The sequence below is a fragment of the Myotis brandtii genome, unplaced genomic scaffold, assembly GCF_000412655.1.
Source record: "Myotis brandtii unplaced genomic scaffold, ASM41265v1 scaffold658, whole genome shotgun sequence".
In the NCBI taxonomy this organism is placed as follows: Eukaryota; Metazoa; Chordata; class Mammalia; order Chiroptera; family Vespertilionidae; genus Myotis; species Myotis brandtii.
Genome location: NW_005370558.1, coordinates 208,959 through 226,748, shown reverse-complemented (window position 1 = coordinate 226,748; position 17,790 = coordinate 208,959). Strand labels below are relative to the sequence as shown.

The 17,790-nt window shown below is 40.4% G+C and overlaps 1 protein-coding gene across 1 annotated transcript in view; it reads right to left on the bottom strand.

Annotated features, from left to right (window-relative positions):
• Positions 1-17,790, bottom strand: part of DENND1A (DENN/MADD domain containing 1A) — a 455,803-nt gene that overhangs the window by 233,720 nt on the left and 204,293 nt on the right. The window contains 3 exon segments of the mRNA XM_014528906.1: positions 6,483-6,536; positions 10,507-10,587; positions 13,234-13,303. Coding sequence (XP_014384392.1) covers positions 6,483-6,536; positions 10,507-10,587; positions 13,234-13,303 — 205 coding nt within the window.

Here is a 17,790-nt window from a genome sequence, read left to right as displayed (position 1 = left end):
CGTTTTTTTTCCCCCCAAACAGTTTTTTAAAGGCAAATCTACTTAGTTAATGAAGGATCAATCCTCCTTCTAAAGATCCATCAATCCTGTCAAGAACGATGATGGATTACAATGTAGTGTCTTGGATTACAATGCCATCATGGCTAAGCCTAAGTAACCACCCCCTTTATTCCCTGACAATTACTTCTCCTCTTGCTTAGAGGGACTATTTCCCAGTGCCAATGTTCAAAACAGCTCAGTGTTCTCAGTGCCATTATGTTTTTAGGGTTAAGGACAGTCCTTTATTAATCATGGAGTTAAGCATTATTTCAGTTACATCTACTGTTATGTCCTTCTGAGCATTTTTCCATCAGCTAGAATTTATTACGGCCCCATTCTGTGAGGTTGGGTATCAGGGATACAAAGTTGGAAGGTTTCTGGTTAACAGGGGCACAGCAGCCTGGAAGGTGAGTTTCAGAACAGGAACCTAAGCTCCTTAGGTTCTCCCAGCTTTCATTTCTCATCTCCACAAAGAAACAGTGGTGACAATCCCTTCTCTCTCGAATCCTCTGTGCCTCTAAATCCAGACAAAGAGGAAGGAAAGTCACCTGACAAAACCCCACTTCCCCCAGGAGAAGACCCATAATGGCTGCTTGCATCTAACTATCCCTGCTGGCTCCTGTGCTGATCCAGGTGGCTGGGGACTTCAGGCTCACTGTGATCCACACCCGGGGTTAGGAAGCAGAAGGGGGGTGGAAGGGGAGGTAGAATGGGCTGATACAGTGGGGCTTAAAGAAAAAGCGTCTTACGTTCAATACCTTAGGGAAATGAGATAATCCTCAAACCAAAGAACCGACTCTAAGCTGGGTACTCCTTGGAGCCTTTGGAACAGATGCTAGTCCGCCCCACGGTCTGTCATTTTATTAGTCTTTGTGACTTTCAGCTTCATACACAGTATAGATGATAAAGACTTACTGTACTGTGTCTGGAAGAGGCTTCTAAGGCAGGAGGCTTGGTTTTGACAGTGGGTCTTATTTCCTGAAATAACTCCAGCTCAGATTATTTTACCATAATGTAAACCTTTAAAACCCTCAATTGACTTTTTTTTTAAAAGCAGAATTTAGGTTCCCTTAATTGTGTGGGATCCTTAAAAGGGAATTATAAATTTGGATTCTAAAATAAGCTGTCTGAGAAAGAATCCCACAAATTTACATAAGCAAAGTAAGTACATAATAGGAAAAAAAGCAGAGTTTACCCCTAGGTCAACTTTTATCCCTTTGAGTGAATGGAAAAACCATTAGAATAAACAATTACCTGATAACTCTTAAGAGCAACAATGGAATTCTCTATAATCTCGGTACTTGATTATAGGTCTTCTACTACCACCCCAACTTTATTTGTGAAAGTCACTACGAGTTCATACATCTTTTCTATATCATGGTGCATCTTTTGACAAAGTAGAGACTGGGCAATGTTATATGTAACTGTCCATTCTAAATGCTTTTCTTGCATCATTAACCAGTTGATATGACACTGGTCAGATAATTAAGACAGGTTTGTTTAATATTCCAAATGACGGTCTATATGCTTACCCATTAATCAAAAGTACACTTCAAAACCTGGCCATTAAAAAAAAAAATCTCTTCTCCAGCCAGTTTACAATTTAATTATTACTACATATCCGTTCATGATCTGTGACTTTTTTAATGCAGGTCAACTGTTTAAAATTTATAAAGATTTATGTTCATTTAATTATTACCTGTATAAAATTCACTCCTACATCTGTTATCTTGATAGAGAAAACCCTGGTGAACAATTACATCGTGATCGTTCTTCAGTAAAAAGGAAGAAAATATTTTTACAAAAAAATGAAGAAATAATGAGAATTAACTTCAACAGGCATCTGAGAGTAGAAAAAATTAATTCTCTACCTTTGCTTTTCATTAATGTCTTGTAGACACAATGGCCCAAAAGCCAGGAGAAACTATTATTTTTCCTTCTCCTGAGGGTGGCTGCATTGTTCATTCATTCATTCCATAAATATATATGAGCATCTACTGTGTTCTACGTTCAGTGCTAATTATGGAGATGCAGTGATGGAAAAATCCTGATGTCTGTCCTCAGGAAGGAAAGAGGATATTGAACAAAGATTCACATAATTAATTACTTATGATGAGTGATTTCTTAGAAGGGTATAGGGAACTATGGAGCGGGAGGCCCAGGACCCAGCAGCATCTCAGTGCTGGGATCAGACTGAGTGTGAATCCTGGTTTTAGCATTTACTGGCTGGGTGACTAGCGGCAATGTTCTTCTCTGACCTTCATTTCCTCTTCAACGCTTTTCAGGGAGAACAACCATACCACTTGGCTGCTGTGAAGGTTTCATGGTATAACACACAATGTCTGATCTGACCCATAGTGGGTATGAGCTCCTTAATTTCTTATGAACCTTTCTCTAAGCCGTCCAGAAGAATATGATCGTCTAAAGACAGAATTAAGTTCCATGTCCCAAAGTCCTTTTACCGTTTTCTTTGCTTAGTCGCTTAAGTTCATTATGTCCCTTAGAGAAGATAATCAATCAATGTTTACAGCCACCTCCCCATATTACAGGCACTAAAATCCTAGACTCCATTCCCAAGCTTCACAAATTCTGGTGTCAATGGTGCCTGCTAAGAGACTTTTGTGGCCACATACACACTTCATGAAAGGAAAAGCACTGGTCTTCACAAACAAGAATGTCAGAAAAAACCTAGAAAACACAAGATATAAGAAGTAATGCTCTCTAGCCCTTAGCCACAACTCAGATCTCAAGAATTCCAGGAAAGCCAAGGAAAGAAGGGAAAGAAAAGAACCCTCAAAAGCAGCATCTTGTTGTACCAGGCATTGAACTTGGAATTTTACATTTAATACTTCACTTGTTCTTCCATTTTTCTTTATTAGATAAGAATACCAAAGCTCAGAGAATAGAAGTAAGTAGCCCAAGGTCCCAGAGTGGTGGAGCCCAGTGTCTGGTTGTCTCCAAAACTCATGTTCTTTCCACTACAGCATACTACATCGTATTAACAACCCCACTGTTATTGCTTGTTTCAATTTGCAATGCAGCAATTTAGTCATTTTAAATTAATCCTTGAAAAATCACCAAGAGATTAAAATGCAAATTTCAACATGGCTGGAGCTCAATAGTGACTCTATATAAAAAATCACACAAATTGGTCCTACAAAAGTTTAGATTCTCCTTAGAGAAAAAGCTCGCCTGCTTCATTTCATATTTGAGCTACGAAAAATCATTGTTTCCTTTTTCCTCATGAATATCAAAAGTCAACTGTAGGGAAGCCAGATGGGTGGGTATAATGGAAATAAAATGCTTTGGTTCTAACAAACCTAGGTCACTGAACCCTACTTAGGAGCAGGCCTTGGGCTAGTAACCTCAGGTCTGTGAGCCCGGGGTCCCTATATGTACAATGGGGCTCACGTCTACCTCTCACAGAGAAGCTGGAAGGATTTAAATGGGACCATGTATGCTAGAAGTCTGGCAGACTGTTTTTATTCCTGCTTAGAAATAAACAAGGCCAGCCTTTTACCGGTTTGCAAAAGAGGATTTAATGGACAATGGGTCATGCACAGGGAATTGGTTCATTAGTGGCAAAAACAGCAGAGAGAATGCAAATTTTTTAAAGTGGTGGGGACAGGGGAGGTGGCATACAGTACAGACAGGAATTGGAGGTGGGGCTATGAAAAAGACAGGGTTGTTGTTTTTTCTCTAAGCTATTTCTAATCTCGTAATTGTGGTTTTGAAAATTAATAAGTTATCAGAATTTTCAGGTGCTTTAAATTTTCTCAGTCCTTAAAATTAAAAAAATTAAAGAAAAACCTAACCTGGGCAATAGTTGTTACTCTAACATCAAAACATTAGAAACAATCTAAATGTCTATTAGTAGGGGAAGCATAGTTAAAATACTGTGGGGATTTTCAGTAAAATATGGTAGATATTTGTCTTTTCTCTCACATGATACCATGTGCCCTCCTATCCCTGAAAAGTCGCAGTAAAATAATTTTAAAAGACATACCCCTCCCCCAAAGAAAACCAACACTAGAGAAAAGACAGTAATGGAAGAAAGATGTCAAGTTTTTGGAAGCCAGAAAGCAGATGTTACTGAAGGAACGGTTCTCAACTTGGGTCATTTGCCCCCAGGGGACATTTGGCAATATCTGGGGACATTTTTGGTTGTTATAGCTGAGGGGTGTGCTCTCATCATATAGTGGATAGAGCCCATAAATGCTCCTAAACATCCCCAAATGTACAAGGACAATCCCACACAACAACAATTATTTGCCTGTCCTGGCTGGTGTGGTTCAGTTGGTTGGGTGTCGTCCTGGGTTTGATTCCCAGTCAGGGCACATGCCCATGTCATGGGCTCAATCCCTGGTAGGGGGAAGGGGCGTGTGCAAGAGGCAGCCGATGGATGTTTTGCTCTCACATCGATGTTTCTCTCTCTCCCCCTCTCCCTTACTCTCTAAGAACAATAGAAAAATAAATAAAAATAATAAAATTATTTGGCCCAAGCTGTCGAGAGTGCCAACTGAGGTTGAAAACTAAAGGAGACTTGGTAGCCCAGAAAAGGCTCAATACTAAGGCTGGGGCCAGGGAATAGGGCAGCAAGCATCAAGGCCAACTCACACCAAAGAACTCCAAAAAGGTTCTGGAATTGAGGCACCAGACCTCTGAAAGCTAGGGGAAGGGTGCCAATAAAATTAAGAATAATTTGACTCTAAGATTCTTCTTCCCCAGCTCACTCAGATAGTCAACTGGCCTTCAAGCTTCCCTCTGGAAGAATAAATATGTACTTTTTAAAGGAACTAAACCATAAAGGCTTTGGGGACACCAGGTATAGCTGAAAACATAGAATAAGGCATTAAATAAAAAATGGGGTGTTAATAAAGTTATACACACTAAATGTTGAAATGCCATGACCCACTTCCCCCACTCAGCTTCCAGAACATTGGTAATTGAATTTACACTCTCCAGCATGAGAAAACTGACTAGTCCAAAAATAGAAGAAAAGATTCTGATATTGATATTTAAGAGCCTCTCACCCCAAGAACCCCAAGTAGCCAGGCCTCTGATTCATTCTCCACAATAACAAAACTTCACTAATTAAACTTGATTACTTAACATTTATAATTTGTCTGCTCTATAGACAACATTTAAAAGAATTTCCTTCCTGTGAATCTATAGTAATTATGGAGAAATATACCACTTATTCCAGTAATTTAAAGAAGTAATCAAGTATACACCCCAAAGAATTGAAAATAGGGACTTAAGCAGATGTTTGTACACCAATATTCATAGTAGCACTATTCACAATAGCCAAAAGGTAGAAACAACCCACGTGTCCACTGATGGATAAGCAAAATGTAGGATGTTATATAAATACAATGGATTATTATTCAACCTTATAAAAGAAGGGAATTCTGACACATGCTGCAACATGAACGAACCACAAAGGCATTATGCAAAATGTAATAAGCCAAACACAAAAAGATAAATATTGTATGATTCTACTTAGATGAGGTACCTAGAGTAGTCAAATTCATGGAGACAGAATAGTATATGCCAGGGTCTTGGCATGAAGGGGGGAGTAGAGAGTTGTTGTTTAATGGATTGTTTAATGAGTACAGAGTTTCAGTTGGAAAAATGATAAGGCGCAGGAGATAGATATTGGTAATGGTTGCACAACACTGTGAATGTATTTACACCAACGAAATATACATTTAAGGATGGTTAAAATGATAAATTTTATTTTATGTACATTTTGCCACAATTAAACATTAATCAAGTGCCTAAGTGGTGGTGATTTTATATTTAATTCTACATAGCACTATTTATAATCTGAGTAAAACATTTTGAAAATGTGTCTTAAGGCTAGGCTTGGTATGTCATAGCCTGTCAGAATGCAAACATTAACCTCTGCTCCCTCAGATTCAAGTTCACTGCTTTTAAGTCCTTAAGAAGTGGGGCTGGGAGTCCTTATACTTATCCTCACAAATGCTTTATTTTGCTCTCTTAAGAGTGAATATAGAAATATAGTAGAAGTGTAATTCTACTTGAGTAAATTAATCCTACTCAAGAAATCTTTATATGGAAACATTTTACTTACAACAGCAAAATCTCAAAATCACCTAAATGCACAACAGTGAGGAAATTGCAAATGGAATAATATGCAGCCATAAAAAATAATTCTTATGAATGAAATGGAAAAATGCTTATGTAATAGTTGATCTTAACTATATAAAAATACATTCTAAAAAGACTAGAATGAGACATCAACAGGTTAATAGATGATTGCCTTTGAGAAATATGAATAATAATCCCTCCTTGTTTTTAAACTTTTCAAATATTCTCTGTTTTTGCCTTTATAATGCATTATTGTATATCCTTTTATTTTCTTTTAAAAATAAGTTACAAAAAACAAAAATTTAATTTTTTTCCTCCTATGTACTCACATTCTCAGGTATGCTGGGAAGTTCTCTGGTATCAGGCACAGTAAAATAAGAATGCTAGAAAAGAAAAGAAAAGCTATTTATTTTTGCAAAAATAAGCAACAAGCACATTATTCAGAGGTCAGGTACATGATCTGAAGATAATTTCTTACTCAGATGTGGAAGCACTTTCACTCACTGGAAATGTCTATAGAATCTTTTCTTTGGATAATGCTGGATTAAAGGCAGATGCATTAAATCATCAGTTTGGTAGATGGAGTTCTTTTCTAAAAGAGATGAACTACTTTGGGAGATACAAATGAACAGCTCAAAGAGGTTAAAGGCTAAATTCCCATATGATGTTTGCAGGTTTCTGAACATAAGAAAGCTGCATGCTTCATAATTTATTGTTCAATGAGGCAAGTGGACTCTAGGGACCAGATATCACTAGGTTCACTCAACAATGGTCTTTACCAACCAAATCTGCCATTTCATTTCAGCATCTGAGATTATATCCATCTACAGGCTGCTGGCAAAATCTGCCCGAAGGCCCAAGTGATGTTAAGGACAGCTCCAGCTGAAGGATAGCTGCACTGAGACTATTCTAGGTGGTTAAGAATGGAGGATTTCTCTTCACTATGCATGCTCTGCCAATAAGCCTCATGACTTCTAGTGCAATCTCCAGCTCAGTAGAGTTGAAAACTTCACCAGTTCAAAGAACTTTCAAGGAGGCATCGCCATGTGTGTAACAAGAGTGTGTCCCTGAGTTAAATGACAACAGACTGAACTAATGATACCTCCTCTTGCTATGAAAGACTCAGAGGACAATGGCAAGCAGGAATGGAGAGAGCCCAGTGCCGATCAATTAAGGAGGGGACTATACAAAGGCCAGGAAAGGTCACATGCAGAGAAGGTCGGCTTAGCCATGGCCTAAGTTCAAACCTGGACCCCCAAGTGACATTTAAGGAAGTCTTCCTGCCCAACCATTCCTGGGCAATTGCAAAATAAGTGGGTCTCTAGAAAAATGAGTTGGATAGCCTTCCTGAAATGAAAGGCACAGGGGACAATTGAGATGACAATGACAACAATAACACTATGAGCTGTTTGTCTAATATTTAACAGACACTTATTTAATGCTTGCTACATTGCAAGCTTTATGCCAAGTACTTTAGAAATATTACCTCTCATTTCTATAACAAATTTTAAGATATAAATTATCTTCACATTGCAAATGGGTAAATTAAGTTTTAGAGAGGTGAAAGTAACTTGTGAAGGTCACATGGCTTGTAGGTGACAGACCCAGTACTGAAACCAGGTCTGGATAATTAGAGCTGTGCTCTTTCCACTACAACAGGCTGTTTTACCTGTGCTTTTTATATGCAAATTATAGCTAAAGCCACCTGAATTAAAATAATAAAAACAAATTATAAAAAGATAACTTTAAAAAAACCTCTGCAATGCATTCTTCCAAAGTCTGTGTGTCTGTGCCAAAATATTACCTATGAAGTATTACAACAGAGATTGTGCAGCATGGAAACTAGTCAACAACTAATTCAATTTAACAATAAGGATTAAAATAGTGAAAGTAAAATACAAGGTTAAATTTGACCAACTTCTATTCCAAATGGCTAGAAGGGAGTCCCAGGAAATGTTCATTAATGGATGTCCACAAGTGGCTGGAGTCATAAAGTAGTAGTTGGCACAGTGAGGGGGAAAGAACAGGGACCACAGAGCTGACACTTAACAGCTATATGATTTTTAGCAACTTCACTTAATAGCCTCAGGTTTTGAATCATAATATCTACTTCAGAACTGTTGTGAAGAATAATGTTATATATGCGAAATGCCTAGAATTCCATAAATGGTCTTTTAATAGAAAATCATGATTGTTGCTCTCGACTGCTAGTTTACATTTCCATTTTTCTCAATCACCTGTATCAGACACACAGAAATATTTTCTTGTGACTAAAGAAAAAAAAAAATCCAGGATTGCCATTTTATCAACAATTCAGGCTTTCTGATCTAGATGAAATTAGTGCTTCAAAATCAGAAATACCACATGGAGAAAGGAATTCCTTGTGAACAAGAAAAAAAAAATCTGCCTTTACAGACGCAATGGATTGTAACTAGTGAGCCAATGCAGTTCCCAAACCAAGTAGTCACCAAGCTGTCCTTTGAGATTCTGTCTTGCTCCATCGCCCATGAAATGCTGCGACCAGAGGTCAAAAACATTCCTAGAAACCACTGGTACGAAACAGCTGCACCCTCCCTGCAGTTTCTCCTGCCTCTGCGATGGTTTGTCCTTGAGGCCTGGCAGCCACTCAGGGAAAGGAGTGGCCCTTCTCCCCCAGCATCTGGTGACCCAGCCAGGCTTCTCCACAGCTACCTGTCGGATGTCATTACAGACTGAAGTGGTGAGATCAAGCTGTTTAGGAAAAGGGACAGCGGCAAAGGCAAAGGTGGCTTAGCTGTGCGGCGATTAGTGAGGCAGGTTTAAAGCTCATGTCTTCATCTTCCCCACAGTCTTCCTTACATGAATTTCTGCAACAAGGTTCCTTTCCTTCCCAAGCTCTATTAAAGTGAGTGAAAACCTCTACTAATTCCCTTTTTCCTTCCTTCTTTTCTCCCTTTCTTTCAACACTTATGGCCTAGTGCAGTGATGGCGAACCTTTTGAGCTCGGCGTGTCAGCATTTTGAAAAACCCTAACTTAACTCTGGTGCCGTGTCACATATAGAAATTTTTTGATATTTGCAACCATAGTAAAACAAAGACTTATATTTTCGATATTTATTTTATATATTTAAATGCCATTTAACAAAGAAAAAATCAACCAAAAAAATGAGTTCACGTGTCACCTCTGACACGTGTGTCATAGGTTCGCTATCACTGGCCTAGTGGAAGGTTAGCCCTGGATTTGAAAAACCCCAATCTTCTCACAATTAACCACATAACATTTTCCTCTCTAAGCCTCATCCATGAAATGAGAATGCTAATATCTATTTGTAATTGTTGTGAAATTGGCATATAGGATGAACTTAGTAAATAATATTTTATTAGTTATTGGTAATAATATTGCTTTCAATTTGATCATCATGAAAAAACCAAACCCCTATGAGATATGTCCATTTTCTGTAAGAGGGCAAATACCAAGATAATAACCACTGAAGACAATACTGTTCCTGGTTCTAGCGAAGCTAAAAGACGAAACTTTTTAAACATTCAGACCCCACAACATAAGGGAAATAGCCCCTGTATAAGCAACAGCTGGCCAGAGGTGGTGACAAGGGTTTGACTCAGGAAATTCGAAGATTCCAGTAACTGAAATATGGAAGCACATGTAAGACTCAGATCATGGGCAAAACTACGACGAGGAGTGAAGTCTCCCAATTTGTAGTTCAGAGGATTTTCCACCCTAGCACACTACAGAACATGCAGCATGTACACAAAAGAGCTCAAAGAAGTTATTAGTGTAGGCCAGGAACTATGCCAGGCACTCTCCATCCCTGTCCTCAGGGACCTACATCCGTGGGGGGATAAGAAAACAGATAGTCCAAGGTAGCGGGACTGAGTACTGCTAAGTGTACAAGATGCTTGGGACAAAAAAGAAAATCTTCCAGCCTGGGGGGGTGTTGAGGAGGATTTCTTGGAAGTGAATCCGAGCTGAGTTCTGAAGGATGAATATGGCGCACCCTGGTAAATAGGGGAGAAGTGGTGTTGAAGGCTCAGAGGGCAGCAAGATGGGCTTCAGCAAAGGGACATTCACAGCAATGCTGGGAGGCAAAACGTGAGGCAGGACAGGAGATGCTAGTGAAGCGATGACAGGCAGGAAGAGAGGATCCAGGGGCATTTGGGACCCATTGCTCATGGAATACCAGAGAAAGGAAGAAATACAACTCTCTGGCCTGCCTTGAGCCCAGAGGTCTCAGAGAACTTGGGGTTAGGGTGTGGAACGTGCAGACGACAAAAGATGACCCTGTAGGGCTAACTCCTTCTTACTGTTAATAGTGAAAGGGTTATTCAGTGATGGCTGATGTCCTGTCCACTTACCACGCTGAGATGAACAGACACTCCAGGGTCAGGGATGGGAAGTTTGTGCAGAGTTTCCAGAAGCTCATGCCACTGACTCTCCTGAAAGAAATAAGAGGCTTCAGTAACCAAATCAAGGCTGAGCCCTGAGTCAGAGACCTGCAGGGAGGCCTGACACACAGTAAGCTGGGGCTCCTCATGACTGAGGTGTTGGGAGGTGCTGGCAGCCACTCAGGGGAAAAAGTGGCCCTTCTTCCCCAGCATCTGGTGGCGGAAACAGGTTTGATATTTAAGGAGGGCTGGACAAAAGACACTGCTTATAGTTCAATATAAGAGCCAACTAGATCCTCCCACACCAAGTTTGACATTTTCTACTCAGTGAGACACCTACCATGACCGCCTTTTATGGATCATGTACCATAAGCTCTCAGCAAATCTATCCTCTCAACTCCATAGCAACAACTTTTAAATGCAAACAATCCTCGCTTACAGGTCGGGGGTGATGGGGAGAAATAACAATGACACTATAGATCTTGTCTTCATCATCATTACCCTCAATTAATTTTATTGAGTGTTCACTGGGTACACATGGCAGTCTCCAATTATGGAAAGTTAAAAATGAACTACGTATAACAGCATGCAAGATAGGATGATGGCTGTGCATTTTAATTAGTGAAATTAAATACGAAGCAGTGCAAATTATTCGACTGAAAACATATTCACCTTTAAAATGCTCAAAAGAACACTGCTTCCAGAATTATCCAAAAGCCATTTCTCCCATCCTGTGGCATTCTCTGTTAATGTAATAGTAATAAGCTCACATTTGTATCCTTTTTTAAAACCTATATGATCCTCACAACTACCCCACTTTACAGATTGGAAAACTGAGGCTCTGAAGGGTGAAGCCACTTGGCTCAAATCTGCCCGTTAGTAACCTGCTCAGTCAGGAGTAGAGCCCTCTCAATTGCTTGGCACTGATTTTCAAGGAAAGTAAAAGAGGATGAGTTCAGATTAAAAGCCTGTTTCAATCTGAACTGATAAAATACTCAATTTTCTCACAAAGGAGAGAAATGTATGAGTGGATGCATCAACATGTTTAATTTTGTTCTGAAATAATTTTGAATTTAAAGAATAATTGTAGGACAGTACAAAATTATTTTTTAGTTTCTGAACTATTTGAGAATGATTTGCTAACACTCTACTCCATTTTCCAGAAATACAAAAAAACACTCCCCTACATAACCACAATTAATAATCAAAATCAGGAAATTAACATTGATACACTACCATCTAATCCTCGGAGCTCATCAAGTTTTGTCAACTGTGCCAATCATAGCAAAATAATCCAGTTCAGAATCACAAACTGCTTTTAGTTATGACTCTCTAGTCTTTATCAGTCTGGAACAGTTCCTATCATTCCTAGATTTGTATGCACCTGACAGTGAGACCGGTCATTTTATAGAATAACCCTCAATTGTCTGTTTTCTATTGATTCAGATTCCCCTAACCCCTTTATTAGTGACTATGGTACTTTTTTTATGGGACATGTCCTATAGAAAATATGAGAGAGAAAATGTCTCTATCATTTAATAATAATGTATCACTTTAATTTAAAAACTTAGACCATTTACAAAAAGGAAAATATAGAAAGTTAGACATATGGACAAATATTCAACTCACTAAAAATCAAAGAAATACAATTAAAACAATGAGACCTGTTCACTTGTTAAATAAGCAATGGATTCCACAAACACTGGCGAGAGTAGGGTGACTCAGGCACTCTGTTAGTAAAGGGTATTTTTAAAGAAAATAGCACAATTCTTTTGGAAAGCAGTTTAGCAAATATTCTAAAAATGTTTATGTCCACTGACCTTACAAAGGCCCATCTGAGATCCTACTCTTAAGGAAACAATCTAAAATGAAGAAAACACTGTATGCTCAATGATACTAATGGCTGTAATTATAATAATAAAAAAAATCCCAAATAATAACTCCCAACAATAGGGAAATGTTTTAGTAAATCAAAGGTCATGATATAATGCTATGCAGCCATGAAAAATGTTTACAACAATTTTACTAGCATGGGGGAAATACTTTGGTTATTAGGGTACCTGGAGAAAAATGTGGTAAAATATGAACTAAAGAAGTCTAAATACAGCTCCAACTGACCCTTGCCATCCGTGGAAGATACTTAGCATATTGTTTCTTCCAAAAACATGGTAAGGTATAGCTGAGCTTTTTAACCAATTTTCAGACCCTTAAAAAAAGATACGATAAAAACACAACAAAGTGTTATTAAAATGGGAATTCGGACAGCTGGCTAGGTCAATGCCTGTTACATGTTTCACTCACAAATCCCAGCTTTGCAGCATGACATGAGCAATTCAGATTTGTGCCTCAGCAAAATTATAATAATACCTGTCATGAACTTTCAGGGTTGTTTGGGACCATTAGATAATATGAACATTAACTCTGAATGCTAAGGATCTATTTATTATATATTTAACTCAAAAAGTAAAGGAAGAAAACATCCCAAGATGCTAGTGACACTTATGGGGGTGGGAGCAGAATATGAACATGGAGGAGTGGTTTTCTCTTCCCTCCTACTATTTTCTGAATTTCCCAAACTTTCTATAATGAGAATGCATTACATTTTTGGTAAACGATTTGGTGAAAAATAGAGCATATATTACTTTTATAATCATAAAAGTTAAAGTTTACTTGTTAAATAGAATAGAAGACAAATACCTGTCCTTTTGTCGTGTAATCTGCCAAGATGTTAAGTAGTTTATAAAATACTTCGAACCATGGAAGATAGCTGGGGAAGAAGAGAAAACACATGAAATATTAGTATGCAGGTCAAAACTTTAACCAGGAGTGAATTCAAGACTGGTACATTTCAGTTTTTCGCTACATCCTAAAGAGTCTTCCTGTCGTAGTCTGTGCTGGAAACCCAGACTGGTGAAATGCTAATTATTTCTGGGATTTTAAAAAACTGCCTGGATAAGACGGAGGATTGAATGTTCATTATAAATTATTCCTATGCCTCAGAGCTAGAACAGGTTCATAGAGAAGACATTCAAAGCAGACTCTGCAATCAGGAACTAACTCTGAGTAGCCCCCAGGCCTCTCCCACCACACCCACCCTTTCCAGGAAAGCTTCTATTCAAGTTTCTCATGATTAGACACACACAGCCACACTCACATGCAGCACTTCCACTGCTGGCAGCTGCAAGGTGTCCCAAAGGCCCCAAGAGCCCGAAACCACTCATCTTGTTACACCAAACATTCTATTACTTATTGTATTTATTGTGGGATGAGCACTAACTCTCCATCCCCACTGCCCTCCACCAAGTCCTGACTACCATGTCCCTTTACTCTGATAACAGCATGCACCTAACCATAGTCCATCCTCTGTGTTGCTCTTAGAATGGTCTTTCTAAAATGCAAGTCTAAGTGGCACGTTGGATTACAAGTAAATTCCTGCAATCATCCCACTGCTGCAGGATTTCTTAGGATGGTGTTCAAGTTTCTCCACTGTCAGGCCCTTGACTGCCTCTCTGGTTATCTTCTCTCAACTTCCTCACATACATCCTCTCCCTGCAGCCTCATGCTGAGCATGTGCAGGCAGCCTCAAGCCTGCCTCTGCTTGTCTTAGACTTGGCCCTTTTCTCCCTCTGACCTTCATGGGAGGTCAAAGGGAGGCCTGGCCCTCAGCAGAGCGCCCAGGTTCTCACACTCAGCCTCAGCCTCACCGAATTCTTTCCTGCTACCTCCCCACCTCTCATGCCTTGATTCCCTCTCTTCCATGCTGCCCTGAGCATGTGCCTACTCTTGTTATAACATTCCACACATCCATGTAACACTCAATGGTGTATCTATTTTCCCAGCAGACTGTGCAGAGAGGAAGGATCACGTCTTGCTTTACCTTATCTTCCCAGGGCCAAGCACGCAGCCAGAATGCCATCGATGCTTAGTGTTGACTCAACAACCAAAATTAAATAAAGACTAACAGCAAAGGCACATTAGTGCCTCAGAATTGCTGCTGAAATATATTCCCCACTCCCAAGAAGTTTTTGTCACTTAATTTAAATGGCTTTATTCTCTATAAGAAACTTTCCGAAGCAACAAAGAGTCATGTGAGAAGTGTTGCACCAAGTGCTGGCCCACCCCCACAATCCACCCTGCTGAGCTGACAGTGTCCATTGCTGATAGAGCTGGACGCAGAGGGGAGCGCTGATGCTGCTCGACTCAGTCCTGCCAGGCGGAGGGAAATCAGCGCCCTGCACAGATTACCAGCCGCAACGCCGAGCGTAATATATGAAGTGAGAGGCAATCAAGGGGACAGATAAAGTGCACAGCTCCCTATCACTGACGTCTGTCTGAAGCCAGCACATGCTACTGTAAAATTTAAGTAGTTTATCAGAATATACTGATAAGCAACTTAACTTTTCACTTCTAGGACAGCATTATCACTTATGTTAATATGTTTCAATCAGCTCTGGCAGCTGCACATTGACTATTACAGGGCAAACCACTGCTGCCACTTTACACAGCATTCACTTTGGCAGAGAGATGGAAACATTCAAGAGGGATTAGGGAGGAGATAAATTTCTCCCTTCCTAGTCTGTTAAATAAACCTCAGCTGAGTTAAAAGCCATTCTAGTAGAAACAATAAATCCCCTCAGAAGAAAACTCTTGTCCAGATTAGAGGACTCTTAGTAAACAAACTCAACCAAGGATTACAAATTTCTTTTTCCTGAAAGAAAAAAATACCACTAGTTAAATCTAGGAACTGAAAATCAGGAAGGAGGATTATAAAAAGCAAGAAGAGAAAGTATGTCCTCGCAAGGAAACTGTTGCCTTATATAAATAAGAGAAAAGTTGAACTCCTTTTAGAAATACTTAAAAGTGACCCGGGGCAGGCTGGATTCCCTGATAATTTAGGACTCGGTATGTATGGAAGCAGTTTTGGCCACTATGTTCAACTGACCAGCATCACTTGGGTGGAACCTCCAGCCTCCCTGCCCCGTCCTGCTATGAGGATGAAGGAAGGTGACGTGGTAGGACCGCCCGGCCCTCAGCAGAATGCCCAGGTTCTCAGCCTCAGCCTCACCAAATCGATTCTTTTTGGCTATGCTAAGCAGAATCCTCAGCCATGGGAGGTTTCATAGTTACGCTGGAAATCAGCCATTTCTTTCTCCCTTTGGCCTGACCGGACACAACTGTTCTCCACATGTTGTCCCCTGTGCACTGACAGATGAATATCTAGTGATGGCAGCGTTAAGGTCTTGAAACCAAAACCCAGCTGTCTTCTTCTTCAAAGGATCCCTCTTTCCCCTGTTGGGAGGCCAGGGTTCACAGCTGAACTTTATCCAGTGCCATTTCCTGTACCGCTTCATTAGTGCTGGCACAACAGCTCCATGCTGCCTGTGAGCTTGCAGGTGAGGCTATGGAGACCCTCCGCTCCATTTTGTGCTTGTCTGTCATCATAGAGTAAACACGACTTCCCAGTCCAGAGACAGGAAACAAACACCCATTATGCTGCTACTCCCTGGACAGCTAAAGGAGCTCCTGCCGGCTCAGAGCCTGCTCCACGTGATACCTTTGTGCTACCTTTATGCTACTGCGAGAGTCCTCACCACAGAGCACCATGTGTGGTGGGTTCAGACCAAGGCTGGGGCCTGAAAGACAAATACAAAGGGTCCCCATAATCAAGCAGGCTATGGTCCTCGTGGGAAAAAGAGGCACACACACAAAAAAGCGCAATAGTTTAGGTCTAGAGGAGGAGCTGGCACTCTTTCCCAACTACTTTATGGAGCTTAGGCTTTTGATCGATTATAAAATTATAATGGCGCATTATCAAGACCCAATCAGCAGAGCCCTGATCGGAAAAGCCTGCTTCCCAGGCACTGGCCTGGATCCAAGCTTCTCTCACCAAACTGGGTCCCAGGTTACTTGGTCCCAGGCTTTGCCCTCACTCCCAGGCCTGACATCAAACAAAGAGGCTTTTGTCTGTGTGAGGCAATACGAAGTCTTAAACCTGAGAGGAGCTCCGGCAGCGCCTGTAGGATTCCTACAAACTGCCTCGCTGAAATGGCCACCTGGCCCCTGTAAGCCGTGCAGGGGCAGGTTCTGGAGATAGTGCATGCAGTCAAATGGCTCACGGTCAAAATCACCTGTAAAAAGGTCTTAAATTGCCTCCTCCATACATCAGACACGGTTTGTGCAGATGCAAAATAGTGGGCCTGAGTTTGAGGAACTGCTGAGTGAAAATCGTCTATGTTGGAACCTGTGAGCTAGGTGAGCTGCTTACTCTTGAGGTGACTCAGGAACTGAGTCCAACTGAGAAAAGACAAGTCACTTTTCTTGCTCCACTGAATGCATTGTCAGGATAGTCATTCCCGCTGTTGTGTGCTCATATATGTATGATTGACCTTGTGTGATGGGATTCCACTTTAGTGTCATGAACAGCCAGAGAGCAGGGTGTGCAGGCTGCAGGGCAGGAGATGGGGGTGGGGTGGGGAAGGGCAGAAGGACCAGACTCTAGAGGGCTGCTCATATGTCAAACCAATGGGCCTCCTTAGTCTGTAATCAGCAGGGAACCAAAGGGACAGTTAAAAAGGAGTAACATTCTGAGCATGAGTTTTCAGAACCAGGTAGAAAGTGATTATTTCCCCCTCATCTTACACCTCAGCACAGCCCAGTGAATCTTAGCCTTATCAGCACCAGGATCTATTCTGCTATCCTAGAGGAAATCTCAGATAATATAACCTAGTCATCTCATTATTTGAAAAAGATCAACATAATGCTCTGGCTCTAATGTAGACGAGAAATAAAAAGAAAAGGTCATTGATAATAAAAGTTTCACATCTAAACACTCAAGCACCATTATATTAGAAGATAACAATGCAGATCCTCCCTGGGAAGGACTCATGGCAGAGCTGCTCTACTCATGTCTAGAATAAAGCGTTTCCAGCTAAGAAGAGTGACACGGAATAGGGCCTTTCATTTTCTCTGTAACTTTCCACTGTCTGAGGAGCTCTTTCTTCAAACTCTATCTTGGGTACTCAAGGGGAGGTATCCCTTCTTTTAGTCCTTCCTATCAACAGATTTTGACAAGATTCATTGAATGGCAAAGCATTGCTCGGTTAAGGCTTTTTGGCATTGAGTTTTTAAAGCTTTCATATTAAAAAGGAAAAAAAAAAACAACACCCGGAATTTAAAAATGCAGAGCAGCATGGCATATACGGGGGAGAACACAGACTTGAGTCAAATAACCTGGGATGAGTCTCTGTCTTGGTA